At 45.2% G+C, this 16,283-nt stretch overlaps 1 protein-coding gene across 3 annotated transcripts in view; it reads left to right on the forward strand.

The window, feature by feature from the left end:
- The first annotated feature begins 5,867 nt into the window (after positions 1-5,867).
- Positions 5,868-16,283, forward strand: part of LOC135912586 (uncharacterized) — a 254,346-nt gene continuing 243,930 nt past the window's right edge. The window contains exons 1-2 of one of the 3 annotated variants that reach the window (XM_065445081.2): positions 5,868-5,975; positions 10,086-10,221. In XM_065445081.2, coding sequence (XP_065301153.2) covers positions 10,123-10,221 — 99 coding nt within the window. In that variant the 5' untranslated portion in view covers positions 5,868-5,975; positions 10,086-10,122. Of the gene's footprint in view, positions 5,976-8,827; positions 8,918-10,085; positions 10,222-16,283 lie in introns of those variants that run through there. The other 2 variants (XM_065445082.2, XM_065445080.2) reach the window with 2 other exon arrangements.

A 16,283-nucleotide genomic window follows, 5' to 3' on the forward strand; every position in this document is an offset into this window, starting at 1 on the left:
GCCGCCACCCATGAGATTATTTCAGCCTCTCTGACTCTCCACTTGACCTTCTTTGTTGCTGTGTTGCCCACCCTACAGGCCGCATACTTGTTTGTAAGCTTCCTAGTTCTTTTCCTCCACTGTGAATCAATGCTTTCCCTGTTCAGATACCTGAACACTCTCCCAGCCCATTTACGTTCATCCATATTCCTCAACCGTTCTTCATACTCAATGTTACTCCGAGCTTCCCTCACTTCAAAACTAGTCCAGTCCATATCACCCTGCACAGCTTCATTTGTAGTCTTACCGTGAGCGCCGAATGCTTCGAATTTTCACGTCGCCTGCAGCGCCGCCTTCGCGGTCAGAAAGTGCACAATGCAGCCGCTCCCGCGGATGGAAAATGCTACTGGTAATGGCGTCATAGAATAAAGAAGTCCAAGGAAAACAAAAGGACGCCGACGATACTGTTGCATATACAAGTGCCACAACTACATCGGGATGAGGGAGGATGTATCCTTCTGCGTCTTTCCATCTAAACCCTACGAACAAGAACGGAGGCGGCGTTGGATCCAAGCAGTCAGGCGAGCGCAGTAAGTTCCCGTCTTCTCGCCGTATCGAGTGGTGTCGGGCTGGTTTCTGAATCGAATTTCGCGTGCGTACTCGGTTTATTCGATAGTGAAGACGGTCAGCCATGACAGCCAGTACTAAACAGCAGAATCTGCAGTCGGCATTTCGACGGAAATAATATCATGCACCATCCGGCATATATGTACCAACCATTTTTCCTTCGCAATACCACCGCCAAGCCCCTTCCAATGCCTCTGCACCAAGCGCACGAAACGAAAGGTAAATATTATCCATTCATTGGCAAGAATTATGTGGGTGCGAAGCTGCCTTGTAATACGGGTTGTATGCGCATACTTCTGGCGCACGCGCGACTAAGCCGCCTATGTGTTTTTAAAAATGCGCATGCGAATGAGGACTCGGGGCTGAAATGCATCCGGTAAATTTATGTAATTAGTGCTAAATGCAGCCAGCGTTGTTACGGATCAAGCAGCGGAGCACTCATACCTTTGGTTGCACGAGTCACCTGCTGATGCGATAAAGCTTTCTTCTCCATTGACTGCTGTGGCGAAGTAACATCAGAATTTTTTATGTCTAGCCAGAGAAATATAGAATGTCTTCAGGGCAACTAATGCTTCCGAAACCCTAGCGGAGCACTGCCGGCGCCATAGCTGCTAGATTTGCGAGGCAGGCTCTATGACAAAAGCATGGCAACGGCATACGGTGCAACCGTTAAAGAAACACACGTGCTCGCCGCGACACACTGTGAAAAATATATAAAGCTTAAGAAGCTTCTTTCGTCATTTCTTCACTTGATGGTGCTAGCTTCTTTACAAAAACTGTCCACTTGAAGCGGCGCGAAAACGTAAACATACGAGCTATAAAACGGTCGCGGACGTGTCGTCTGGTCGAGCGGCTGGAATATGCCGCGTTTCGTCGCCAGGGCGGCGTGCAACGCACTCTTTATGACGCGCCACCTATCCAGCGCTGGTTCCCCATTGGAGTGTGCTTTATGACGAAGTGAAGCACATCGAGGAGCATGGGATTTTTGAAACGAGAGTGTTTGAGAAAAAGGTGACTTCGTGCTCCTACGACAGCAGAAATTGGCTGAGATGTTCACAACAGCGTATGCGACTCGGGAACTGTGTTATTTCACCAAGCCCGAGGGGTGGTTCAGGGCCTCTTTAAATATTCAAGTCGAAAACTATAGAAGATACTTGAATAAATGGAAGAATTAGATGAATAGGTATCTATGAGGTCAGTGTTGATATCGCCCATGATTATTGCGTTACAATTAGCGCATAATATATTTTCTATGGTTAGGTCAAGCGCACTACAGAAGTCAGTAACTAAAGAGGAAGGTGAGCGATAGCTGCAGCCAAACACTAAGTTGTTGTTTCCTATACTGAAGACAAGGGAATGAAATTCAACAAACACAGATTCACATTTAGTAATAGTCAACTCCAAGCGAGGCCGTCGTTTACATGGAATGTCAGATGAGCAAATATAGCTGAACCACCGAGATTACTCGTCTCTCTCTGAGAAAGCTCAGAAGTGTATGAGTTAAAGCCGGTCCTTGTCATCATTACTAAGCCAGGTTTCAGACGCACATATTATTGAAAAGGTGTTCTTAAGTGTCAAAAACATATTCTAGAAATCATCAAAATGCTTGTGGAGACTTCTAGCACTGAATAAGTGAATAGTAGTCGCGCGACATAAATTTATTCAGTGCAGATGTTGACAGGTTAGAATCCATGCTGAATGATAATGACATTTAAGAGTCAGAATACAGGCAGTTAGTTGAAAACAGAAACGCCAGACTCATCAGCAATGCGACCAATACGGCTTTTATTTGTATTTCTAGCCTTAATCTGACAATTATTTGTCCACAAGTGTTTCCAGTTGTTGGCTTTTTTCAGCACCAGTGCTTTGTAAAAGAGTGCCTTATTTTGTGGTGTCAAGTGGTCATCAACAAAAATAGGAATGTTGTCATATTTGCCAATGTCGTTCAGGCAAAGCCTTGTCTTTCGTGCCTTGTCGATAAAATCATTCTTTTTGGTTCAAGAACAGAATCTAGCAATTAGGTTTTTCTTACCCTTATCATTAGTAGCGACACGATGAACAATATCGATATCAGCGGAAGTCACGGAACAGCCAATTTTCCTGCCCACTGTCTCCAAACAGCAACACAGTTCTCGCCCTTAGAACAGAGGATACCCCTGATTTCGATGTTCTTAATTCGAGGACACCGGTCGAGCTCGGAAACCCTGCGGGAAAATGATCAGTTTTTCGTTTTCAGGGCTTTGTTTTCTGCCACAAGTGAGGCCTTTTCACTGTGCACCTTGTCAACCAGATCGTTCAGAAACTTTAGACGGGACTCAAGGCTGCTCACGTGCTTCTTTAGCTTCAGCACGTCAACCCCAGATGTCTTCATGTTAACGAAAATCTTGTCAAGAATGCAATCAGCCATACGATCCGATTAATTTAAAAGTCTTGATTCCAGTTCATCAATTGTCTTAGGGAACTCACCACAGGTGGGCAGGTCTAACAACCCTCAACTAAAAACACTAAAAACTTACAGCAAGGACAGCATAAAAACACTATTTGGCAGCAGCGACAGTAACAGGATAACAATGAAAATGACAGGTGCTCTCGTAACCAACCTGTAGAAGCAGAAAGGAATGCGAGAGCTAGTGCGCTAGCACTGACGCTGCTGCTAAGACTGGTCGACAGCCAATGAAGATGGCTTTTAAGTAGTGATGCCGCGAGAAGCGAGCACCGCCTGGTGGTCTTCTGTGAAGATGTTGCTTTAGAAGATTGCTTCCTTGATGACACGTGCCGTTGATCCAGCCAAATTCGGGTGGTCTTCTGAGAAGAACTTGCTTAACCATACTGCCTGTAGAAGCAGAAAGGAATGCGTGATCTGGTGCGCGAGCACTTCCGCTGCTGCCAAGACTTACCCTTTTTCGTGTCATCGTATTTTGACAGTACCGAGTCGGGGAATTCGCCCCTGAAGGGTAACGTTACGAGCTACTTATCCTTCTGACAAAGAAGACGTTTCATTTCGTTTACAAACGCTGGCGCCTACCCACTAAGATGTTTCATAACAGACGAGAAAGAGGACGAGCTGTGCCCCGGCCCGCCATCATTGTTGTGGTGCCACTTGCTGCCGCTGTGTAAATATCGTACATAAAACCATTTTCACACCTCCTCGTTACAATATCCTGGCCCAGCCCAAATTATTAGTTGGCCTACCCCCTTATTTGAAGTTAGCCCATCCCTTAACTTCAAGTTGACCCTCCTCATATATAAGTTGGCCCACGCACAAGTTTCAAGATGGACCACCCCCAAATTTAGGTTGATCCACCTCCTAATTTAAGTTGGGCTACCCCTAAATGTCAAGTTGGCCTACTCCCAAATGTCACGCTGGCCCATACCCAAATTCAGTTGTCCCATCCATAAATTTTGAGTTGATGCACCCCAAAATTTCAGTTCACCTATGCTTGATATAAGCTTCACCATGCGTTTCCTAAGTAGCGCTATTTATCTCTAAGCGTATTCTCTTGTTATTTTATTTTTTATTTGAAATTGTTCTTTAACACTCCAAAGCTACCAATCTACATTTATGCTGTCATAATGATTAGGTGTGTGCAAATTACGCATTTGTGTAGATACAAGGCATTACACTTTTCGATTGACAGGGCTGAGGAGCTCGCCAAAGAGCTCTCACGCTTAAAAAAATGGAAAAATAAACGGAACAATTACAAACCTTGCAAGGCTTAAGATTATTGAATTAACATATGCTATCCATAATCATGAACGATGGATTGTTAGTCGCTCGTGCACAAATTACGGAAAGCGGATGCCACGGCATCGACTCACTACGTTGCTAATGAACTTCAAAACAAGGGTATCGGTATGACAACGATAGCAGTAAAAGCGCTGCAATACATTTTCGTGATGTCTATGTTCAATGCAAGGGGCAGCGTTTCTTCGTTTTTTCTCACGGAGGCTTTCCGAACGGTACTCTGACGCCAGTTGTCTAAAGTTGTGTATAATATGCATGCGCTTCCATGTCTTTATTTGTACTTGTTTTGGTTTTTTTTTTGAAGGCTGATAAAGTTGCTTGTATGATCTGTACGTTACAGCAATTGTTTTTTTCTGTTTGTTCATCTGCATACCATTTTTCATTACCCGTCGTGTCCATTGCCGTTGCGTCGAGCTAATAAATGCAGTGGCATTTGCTGAATGCTGCTTTTCGTTGATGTATAGGAAACAGGTATATTTAGACTGAATTCAGTACGAACGTTCCCCAACATCAGCACTGTTCGAACTCCCTGCCGGTATTCTGTGCATAGGCCCCGCTTGCTCCGCGCTGTCTCCTAGGCCCTGCAATGTCCAAGGCAGCATGGTTGGCGGAACGTGACGCTGGTGAAGTGCTAATTGTACAATTCCAGTGTCGACGAGCTCAGACACATTACTTATTTCTTCTACGTGGACACGCAGAAACGGAAATGGAGGCGTCTGGTAGTGGAGGCGCGAAGAGGGCACGTTGTAAACAGGCAGCCTATCAGTGTAGCAACAGCCCTGACCGTCAAGTCAATTTGTCAAAACGCTGGTTTAACGACATTTCTTCTCCTACTAGTCCCAATCACTTGAAGCCTGACTCTTACTGTGAACCTTTCTCTTGTTCATGAATGCCAGGCGGTCGCGTAAACATCAAGTTTTATTTCTTGCTCTTAAATTTGCATGCAAAATAGTCTAGCCGCTCCATCTGCTTGTGGGCATAGAACGAGTGCGCTGTAATCAATGGCACCGGTGTGAAATGACTAATCAGTAAGGTCAGCTGAGTAATATTCGTGGTCAGCCTTAGTTCGGGGAAGCCAGCTGAGCGTGCTTTTGCAGAATTCGAGTGTGAGTGAGCTCTAAAGTCGAGACATATTTTTTAAGTCTGAGCAAATTCTTATTCTGAAACTGAGATTGCAAAACGTGTTTTTTAATATGACTCTGCAGTTCCCGGCCGACTTCGTTAATAATATGTCCAGCATCAGGACTGGCTCGAAGGTTCGCTTACGAACAATTCTAGCATAAGAAGTTTTGTTATATCGGGACCTGATTCGTGCTTATTACCATGAATAAGTAAATAAAATATCTTGGTGATTCATGGCTTCTTTCTTCAACACGGGCAACAATTTATCGATGGCAGGTAGAACTAGGCGCAGGCAACTAAATTTATACAAATTTATTGCGGCTTTGTTAGGCACTCTTGCTCATGAGGTGCTACCCTCTGTTGTGAATGTGATGCTTTATTATCAAAGCGTTGTGGGCGTGTCGCTGACTCACAATGCGTGAGCACAGGTGGCTGACTGGGCTACATTAGCGCACCAAGGGAATCGCGAAGCAGCGACGACAAATCTGCGACTCAAGTCACAGTGAGTTAGACGCGCACTTTTAGGCAGGATGTGTGCTTTTAACCACCATATTGTCAATGAGGCCATAGCGATAATATTCGACAGCATATTATAATTGTTTATTTATCGCTGCACAATGTTTAAAGGTTGCCTGTGGCATAGCACAATTCTAGTTTATGAGGTGGCCTACTCCAAACGGCGCACGCTACTTGCACAAAAAATGAAAACGCATATTCGACTCATTAGCAAAATTCACTAATTAACTATTTAACTAATTACCTTATGTTACATATTGCACTTTAAAATTCTAGCCTCGCAGTTCGCAAGACGGATCTTGGAATGAATTCTCAGGGTGACACCAGTCTCGAGATACTAATGCTCGAACTTTGCGTAGAATTGCATTGGCATTAAAATTACTTTTGTGCTTGAATGCATAAAACTCTGTTAAGAAAGTAACTGAAACGCTAGTGCATTTCTCAGGAAAGTTCAGGAATTATTATCTAGAAATTGGTGAAATTCTGAGAATTCATTCAAAGTGAATCCCCTTTGCGAAGTCCACGGCTAGAATTTGTAAATTGCAATATAAGCCATAAGGCAGCTAGTTAAAAACCGAATTGATAAACTTTCGTTATTTATTCGATTATGCATTTCAATTTTTTGCAAGTAGTGTCCGCAAGCAGACCAGCTCATGAACTTGAATTGTGCTATCTGCCACAGGCAACCTTTAAAAAAAATCCAGTGTTCGCTGAAATGCCCGGTATATACATTTAGTTGTAGGAGCATGCCCAAAGCCTGCCGAAAGAAACGAGCCAGCCATTGGAAATATCTGCACTCTTGCGTTCGGCAGACAGCGACCTATTATGCAGCGCTTGGGGCGATTGCAACACATGGTGATTCTTCACGCGAAGGCTATTAGTTTAGGTTGAGCAATAAACCGCCATAATATCCAATATCTAATATCCGACTTTTTGTAGATGACTGCCTAATCTATCGTCGCATTACAGACCCAACCAACCATGCAATGCTCCAAAAAGACTTACATTTATTAGAAACCTGGTGTTCCAACTCTAACAAAACTTAACATTTTCAAATGTAAGGTTACGCGGGTATCTCGTAAACACTCTAACAAGGATCATCCTTACTTTTAAAACTCGATAGCCCTATTCACCGTTGAATCGTATCGCTATCTCGGTATCACCATTATTATCAAGTTGACCTGGTCCGACCACATAACAAAATTGGCTACCGACACCAGTAAATCACTTGGCTACGTCAGACGTACCCTCGCGCTTTACCCTCATCCACAAGAAAACTAGCTTATGGAACTTTCATTCGAAGTAAACATGAATGCGCCTCAGCTATTTGGAGCCCGCACCAAGCTTACTTCATTAATATATTAGAATAGACACAAAATCGTGCCGCTAGACTCATCACTTCCAGGTGCAGCCGTGAAGAAAGTGTCAGTGCAAGTAAATCATCTCTAGGACTCGAGCCATTGGTGTTGCGTCGGAAAAGTAGAAAACTGTGCCTTTTCAAGCGACTTTATTATATTTTCCCTGAACTGCAGGGAAGGCATCTAATCACACCAAGCTTTACAAATTTCGTCGGCTTTTTGAACTCTTGCAGCATACAGCGCTTGCATGGTTCAACATTTTCCTTTAATATATCGTTTTTGCCTAGCGCCACTGCAGAGTGGAACAATTTACCAGATAGAGTTGTCAATGAGCGCAACGCCATTATCTCCAAGCAGCTGCTTACTGATTACCTTAAGGCGAAGCTTTAGCTCGGGTGGCCCTTTCTAAATACATGTAAAAGGAAAATTCGTTTTTCTCAGCAACCACTGCACCAAATTTGATGAAACTTGTTGCATTTAAAAGAAAAACTTAAAATCTAATGACTTATTGTTTCGAATTTTCTATTTAGGTCTTCCATTCTTCATAAAAAAATGGCGAAAATTGAAAATTTTGAAAAAACGAAACTGTAATGTTTACAACTCTGTGACTCAGCAAAGAAAAATGATAACACAATTTTGTGAGTTGCACCTCGTAGTACATCTAAAGAGTACGAAATGAGTATGTTGCACATGAATCTAAAAATTTCGTAATATGGAAATAGGTCCTTTGCAGAAACCCTGTATACAACGTAACAAATTCACATAAGATATAAAATGACATAACAAATTTGTCCGCTTTGAATGTCCTAATGGATGCCCTTTGCAGAATCACGATATCTGCTCTTGATGCAGAGCTATGAATATGTAAACTTCGTGCTTCTATTTTTTTTCAAGCTCGCGAATTTTTGAGAATCGTTTTAGCAAAATTCAAGACAAAAATAAAAATCCCGCTTCCAACATTCACTAGAATTTAACTTTCTCGAATGCAACAAATTTCATTAAAACCGGTCCAGGGATTATCTATGAGAAACGTTTTTGTGTTTTACATGTATTTGAATAGGCCGCGTCGGAGTTGGGCCCGAGCTAAAGCTTCCTCTTAAACCCTAACCTTATGACTGTACTGCGCCTTCATTGTTTTGGGATTACCGTCTCACATTGTGGCTGTTCTGCGGATTGTGACATTGCGACTGTTCTGATTTCTATTCAGTGTGCCTTTTGGCTTATCTTTTTTTTGTTATAATACGAATCCACAGGCTGGATTTTGTAGGAAATTGTAACCATATCTTTGTTTCTATCCTTTTCTTCTGTAAACCCCCCTCCCTTATGTAATACGCCGAATGGGGTGCTTAAGGAAAAATAAATTATGATGAAGATGAACTAGCAATATGCTGCTCGTAAGAGAGTAGTCAGTCTCATGAAACTAAAGTGGTATTTCCTTTCCGTCAAATAGTATCGGAGGACTTGGATCAGCGGAAGAACATCTGCAGAAGCACAAAAGAAAACGTTGAAGTACTATTGTGGGCGTTAGGAAGGCGCAGAAAATAAAGTGAATGGTCACGGTATTTGGCCTGTAAGTCACGTAGGGTGCAAACGTGCAGAAAATAAATCAAATATATATGTGAAGAATAGAAATGCTGGGCGTTAATGTTAAATAAGGAAACGACGGGACACACTGTATGGGAGAGGTAGGCGGGAATGGATTTGGTGTTTATGCAAAATGTGCATTGTTCACTTATAGTGAGCGCATGAAGCACAGGGACCTCAATTTTCAACGTTATAGAAATTACGCAATTTTCTGGCTAAGAGGCATTTCACTACCCTGCATGTAGTTCAATTGAGCACGCACAAAATTTCAAATTATTTGCCATTTACGCAGACTACAGCGTTTCCGCCGCCTCACTCGGCGGAACGAGGGAGAAAGAGCGGAGTGCATGGGAGGGTGGCGGGTGCCGTGCGTCATGCCATTGTTCTCTTTCCGATCACGGAATAAACGCTTACTCTGCGATATTTGCACACGGCACGCACACTCCTGCGATTTCGTCCCTGAGGGACGAAAGTGCCTATCTTAGGACTAACTGCCCAGTTTTCCCCGGCACTTTTCCTAAAGCGCAAATGGGACTTGCGCACATCATTCAGTCCGTCAATTAAACAGCCAGTAACCTATTGCGCTAACAAAATGAACAAGGTAGTGTATTTCAGGGTGACATTAAAATACAGAGAGCAACGCTATGAAGAAATGAAGTGACAATCTATCCCAGCTGTGATGAGCGATTGCCAAAAGAAATCCTTTGAACTCGACTTGGTGTACCTGGGTAACGATGTTAGAAAGTAATGTAAATCAGCAGATGGGCTCATAGCTAACTGCGCCGGCCGGGGGCGAATTGCATGACACAGAACATGGATACGTGCAGATCTTTTGGAGAAGCCTCAGTCCTGCAGTTTACCTCATACGTCAATCATAATGAGTAGGGACGCTTTGAAAAAAAGGAAATATTCTGCTGCAACAAAAAAATATACTTGAGGCCGTTGTAGTGGTTAAACACCCATTTTACGTCAATTGCTTGTGTTTTCTGCGTCCATCAACCTAGTTTCCTGGGGAAGAATAACAATTGTCTAGCTATATTCTTCTTGGCTGCCGTAACTTCGAAAGAAACGATTACTGTCTATGCGCGGGCGTTAAAGCGAATGGGCATGTGGAACTGCTTGGGGAAAAAATTCACTTACCCTAATGTTTACAGAGTGCAATATTTGGATCACAGCTATCACAGACCATCTATGAGTTCCACATCTGAACCACGCAAAGCACTCCCGATTGGTGTGCTCGAGCAGCAGCTGGAAGTTCTCCGAAACAAAGGATACCACGTCACGTATCCGGTATGTATCGCTCCTGCTCATTTTGACTCACTGTCAACGTCCACCATTTTAAATTTTGCTAGGCGACCTGAATTGATAGATCTAACTATTTTGTGGAATGGTGTATGGATAGGTTTAGCAAGGAAGGCATTGTTTGATGTTTATACTTTTATATTTATGTGGCGAATACGTCAAGTGGAAATGTCTCACTGTTACGTCAATGGGGCACAATCCACCACTGTCACCTGAAGCAAACTCTACGCTGCAAAGCAATGCGGTGTCCTGCATAGCAATGTTAACTGCAAACCTACATGCGCATTGATGATGGGTAATTGCTTTCAAAGCCAATGTTGTTCGGCTGCGCGGCAAAATGACACATTTTGTAAATATAAACGCTCTCCTGTTTTCATTGATGTGGTGATCACGCTCTTTCAATTTTGATTAAGAATTTTATCAGCATCCTATCGAATTGTACAGATCTGTTCAGAGATAGCTTCTGGCTAGACTTGCTGATTTGAATTACACAATAGAAGTGCTAAATAAGGCTGGCTAGTTTGTTGCTCAATCAGGAACAACCAGAGAGATGCGCAATAACCAGACAGATCTATTTGTTTTGATCAATTTGCTCTTTCGATCAATTAGTTTTCTTTTTTTTCTGTGCTATTTCACCAGCGAATGCTTGTCGTCTTAACAGCTTCTCTAAAGCAGTCATCCTTTCGCAAAGCTGATTGAGTGATGCATGGGGTTATATGGCGCAAGGGCCAGATGTGCCAAAGAGTGCCATAAACATGGTAATTGGTTCTTAATTAATCCTTTATGAAATGGTGAAAAGAACTGGAAATGGGGCATGTAGCATCGCTGTTAATAGGCCTAAAATCAGTCGTTGCAACTTGCGTAAAATATAAAACTATTACAACAATGACAGTGACAGGGATATTAGTTATGTCAACAAATGTTTTGTTACGTAGGGATGATGTAATAAAATGTGAAGGCGAACGTAGCTCTACAGCCTCATCAGCGCCCTTGAATGCACGGGCCTGGAGACACGTGCTATACTAATTGTACGTAACGCAGCAGCAGCCTCTGGTAAGACGCTATCCTACGTAAATTTGGGTGCATAATTTGCAATGTAAGAATGATATTGAAAAAAAATTTAAACAGGTTTCGTGCTGAATAATGTGTTTGTGACGACAAGAAACTGTGCTGAGTGTAATGGAATATGTTGCTGGTATACAAAAGGCAAACGTTTCTTTCTCTCGATTTCTGCTTCGGGGCATTTCACAATAGCGTGGATGACGGTCAGCCTTTCACCGCATCTGCCACATGTAGGAGGTCCATCTTCAGTCAAGCAGAAATGGTGTACACCGCATGTGTGCCCTATTCTTAGCAGACATAATAGCGTAATGTTTGTCGTGATCTTATTATTAAAGAGAAAGTGCTTAACTGTAGTTCCCCTAAATGAAGTTTATTCGAAGTTTGGGCTCCCCACAAGCACTGTCAATAGTCGGCAATTTTTCTTCGCATGAAAGGTTTCAAATGTATGCGGGTACAGCTATGGATGAGTTCAAACCTTTTGTTGTTGCGGATGTGCCTAGTGTGTGGGCTAGCATATTACCCTCGATGCCTCTGTGCCCAAGCACACAGCATATTATGACGCCTTGATTACATGTACAAACTGTGCATCATCATCATTATTAGTATATTTGAACTCCACTGCAGGACAAAAGAATAAAATGCGATCTCCAATGACTCCTGTCCTGCGCCAACCGACTGCAACTTGCGCCTGCTAATTTCCTAATTTCTTCACCACACCTAGATTTCTACCGTCCTCGAGTGCTCTTCCCTGCTCTTGGCAGCCATTCTGTAACTCTACTGGTCTACCGGTCATCTAACCTACGCATTACATAGTCTGCCCAGTTTCACTTTTTCTCTAAATATCGATGAATATATCTATCCCCGTTTGTTCTCTGATCAACACCTGTCTCTTCCTGTCTTTTAACATTAAGCCTAACATTCTTGCTTCCATCGCAAGAGCGTGGTCCTTAACTTGTTCTCAAGCTACTTTGCCAACCTCCAAGCTTCTGTCCCATTTGTTAGCACCAGCAGGGTGCATTGAGTGTACGCATGTCTTTTCAGCGATAGTGCTAAGCTTCCAGTTGGAATCTGGCAATGTCTGCCGTATGCACACCATCCCACTGTTATTCTGTAAGTTTCTTTCTCATGATCAGGGTCCCCTTTGAGTAATCGACGTAAGCGTACTCGTTCACAGATTCTAGAGAAAGACTGGCAATCCTGAACTCTTTTTCCCTTGCCTCGGTATTCATCATTATCTTTGTCTTCTGTATATTGACACAATGCTGTGGGGCTCCCGCACCGCGGAACGGTACGCGCAACGGCCGGCGCCATAGAAGACAACGAAGCGCGTACGCTTCACGCTATTCTTCTGGCCCGCCATTAGAAAGAAGCGTATATTTTGTAAGACTCGTCTTCAATCTACGTTACATTTTTCTGGTGGAGGTGCTGGGTAAATGCTACCACGCCCTGATCGAACGCCGTCTACAAGCCCAGGACGAAGTCCGGTCGAGCTGACTCCTGTTCACGTACGGACAAGCCGTCGACTTCACGGACTGCCCCCAGAGCACGAACCTCTACCCAATTTAGTCGGAAAGATGAGTACATCAGTTCCGTCTTCTTCCTCAACGGCACCGACCGAGGTCGTCCTTAGCCAGACTCAAATTCCCACGTCCTTCCATGGGGACACTTTCGAGGAAGTTGAGGACTGGCTCGATCACTTTGAGTGTGTCGCAGAATTCAACGGCTGGACTCCAGAGCGCAAGCTACGCAACGCCTACTTTGCCCTCGAGGACTACGCGCGGACATGGTTTAAGAACCGTGAGGCGGCCTTATCGACATGGGACGAATTCCGACGCTAGCTCATCAGCACATACGCCAGCCTCGATCGCAAGGAGCGAGCCGAATCTTTAATTCCGGCGAGAGTACAGCTGCCGAATGAAAGCGTCGCAATGTTTGTCAAAGATATGTGCCGACTTTTCCGACGCATGGATCCACTCATGCCGGAAGAAAAGAAGGTCAGGAACCTGATGCATGGTGTCAAGCAAGAGTTATTCGGTGGCAAAATATGCAATCCACGAAATACCATCGCAGAGTTTCTCGCGGAAGCCATATCAATGGAAAAGGCACTGGACCAACGAACAAGGCAGCACAACCGCGACGTGTCGACCCTATTGCGTGAGCCTCTCGCTATACCATTGGACAATACCAACGCCTTGCAGGAGGTCATTAGGCTTGTTGTCCGAGAGGAGCTCCAAAAGCTTCAGGTGGCTCCGGTATCGATACCGCGGCTCACTCTGGCTGAGGTCGTCCGGGAAGAAATTAGGCAGGCAGTACAAGTCCCGGAGCGAAGCGAGGCACCACAGCACGAGGTGCGGCAGCCACGGCCTCGCATGTCGTATGCGGAAGCTGCGCGAAGTTCGTTGTGTCCAACTTTTCACGATGCGCACTATATCCCGGACTTCCATGGTGTGCGCGCCGTTGAACAAGCAACCGCCGACTTCAATACTCGCCTCACGCCATTGATGTCTGAAAAACGACCACCCCGCAAGAGCGACGCATGCGCACTGCAGACCGGACGTCCTTGTGTTTTCATTGCGGTGAAGCCGATCACCTCTACAGGGTGTGTCCTTACCGCCGAGCTGGGCTTCGTGTATTTTCACTGAATGCACCGTGCCCACGCAATGGTGAACGCCCCCTGGAGATTGAAGCCTACCTCGCGGACGCCAGGACCTCGTTTGCCCCACGATTCCGTGTCCCCCGGTAACCGTCACCCGCCCGAAACAGGTCTTCCAGCCCCGTGTACGCGCCGAGCGCAACAAGGCGTCGCTCACCCAGCCCTGCCTCCCCGAAAAACAGTCCAGCGACCTCCGGAGGTGAGGTCGCTGACGTTGCGAACGCTGATGATCCTCCACTAAGACGACCTTGAGCTGACGTAATTGAGACGCAGAGAAAGCAGTGCAGTTTGGTTTCAGTATCTTGCGATGTACGAGTTACCATAGACGACCACCAAGTCACGGCGTTAATCGACACGGGTGCGGACAAGTCTGTCATGAGCCAGAATCTCGTGCGTATCCTGCAGAAAGTTTCGACGCAATGGACCTGGACTCAGATTCGTACTGAAGGAGGGCACCTCATAACTCAAATGGGCCGGTGCATGGCATGAGTCAACAATCGGGGCTTCACTTATATCGGCGACTTCGTCATTCTTCCTGAATGTTCGAAGGACCTCATACTAGGCATGGATTTCTTTCAGACGAACGGTGCCATCATCGACTTGCAAGAGTCTAGAGTTAGCTTTGCTACTGCGCAAGGCGTAGCGAACAACAATGGCAACGACCGTGACATCGCGCTTCGCGTAGCTGACGATCACATCACGTTACCACCCAAGAGCAGCGTGCTTACCCTTGTCCGATGCGACATGGAGGATGACGCCGAAGGAATTGCGGAGGCAAAAATCCCTCTGCATCTTGAGCGCCACGTTTGCATAGCCAGACGGCTTCTTCAGGTTTGCCACAAATGTTCAGCCGTCTTGTTAGCAAACTTTAGCAACGAATATCAGGGTGGACCGCGAGCAACGACAATCGAATTTCTTCGCGAAACCATTGATGTTACTGACATTGCCACATTCGAAATCGCATCGTCTCAGCAATCTGAGTTACCGAGCCTAAAAGAACGGATTCACCTTAACGCTGCTCTGCCAGACCATCAGAACGACCATCTATTGAGTCTCTTGAATGAATTTTTTTACTGTTCTTCAACGTCGTCTAATGTACAGCGCACGTCCATCACAAAGCACTGCATTATAACAGACGAGTCCGCACATCCCGTTCATCAGTATCCTTACAGAGTGTCTCCAGTGGAAAGGGAAGCGATCAAGCATCAGCTGAAAGAGATGATCCAAGACGGCGTGATGCAGCAGTCCACAAGCCCGTGAGCATACCCTGTAGTGTTAGTCAGAAAGAAAGACAACACACTACGATTCTGTGTAGATTATAAAACGTTGAACCGTGTCACCATGCGGGATGTTTATCCATTGCCACGAATCGACGACGTATTGGATCGTCTACAGCATGCCAATTTCTTTTCTTCGTTGGATCCTAAATCACGGTATTTGCAAATCGAAGTCCATGAAGAGGATCGTGAAAAAAACAGCGTTTGTGACACTTGATGGGCTTTATGAGTTCAAAGTTCTCCCCTTCGGTCTCTGTTCAGCACCTGCCACCTTTCAGCGGATGATGGATACCGTGCTTGCTGAACTCAAATGGCAAACCTTCCTCGTATACTTGGACGACGTCGTCGTGTTCTCGAGCACGTTTGACGAATATCTCGCACGACTCGAGAGTGCCCTCGCTGCGATCCGTACTGCCGCCCTCACCATCAAGCCTGAAAAGTGCTACTTCGGGTTTCAATAGCTCAAATTTCTTGGCCATGTCGTTGGTCCTAAAGGCGTCCGACCAGACCCCGACAAGTTAGCTGCCGTCGCCGAGTTTTCGCTACCCACAGACAAGAAGGCTGTCCGACGCTTCCTTGGTTTGTGTGCATATTATAGGCGCTTTGTCGAGGGATTCTAGAGAATTGCTGAGCCTCTGACACGGCTCACACGCGACGATATGCCTTTCATTTGGTCGGAGTCGGGCGAGCAGCAGCAGTCGTTCAATGAGTTGCGCCAGCGTTTGCAAGTGGCCCCGATACTTGCTGATTTCGACGAAGACGCTGACGCTGAAATCCATACTGACGCCAGTAATACGGGTCTCGGTGCAGTTCTTGTGCAGTGGCAAGCTTGTGCGGAACGCCCCATTGCTTATGCAAGCCGCAGTCTCACCAAGGCTGAGAAGAACTACTCAATCACTGAAAAAGAATGCTTAGCGGTTCTGTGGGCAATTGGTACATTCTGACCCTACTTGTACGGTAGACACTTCAAGGCTGTCAGCGATCACCACGCGCTGTCCTGGCTTGCCAACCTCAAGGGTCCTTCAGGCAGACTAGCCCGTTGGAGCCTGCGCTTACAA

The sequence above is a fragment of the Dermacentor albipictus genome, chromosome 9 (assembly GCF_038994185.2).
Source record: "Dermacentor albipictus isolate Rhodes 1998 colony chromosome 9, USDA_Dalb.pri_finalv2, whole genome shotgun sequence".
Classification (NCBI taxonomy): Eukaryota; Metazoa; Arthropoda; class Arachnida; order Ixodida; family Ixodidae; genus Dermacentor; species Dermacentor albipictus.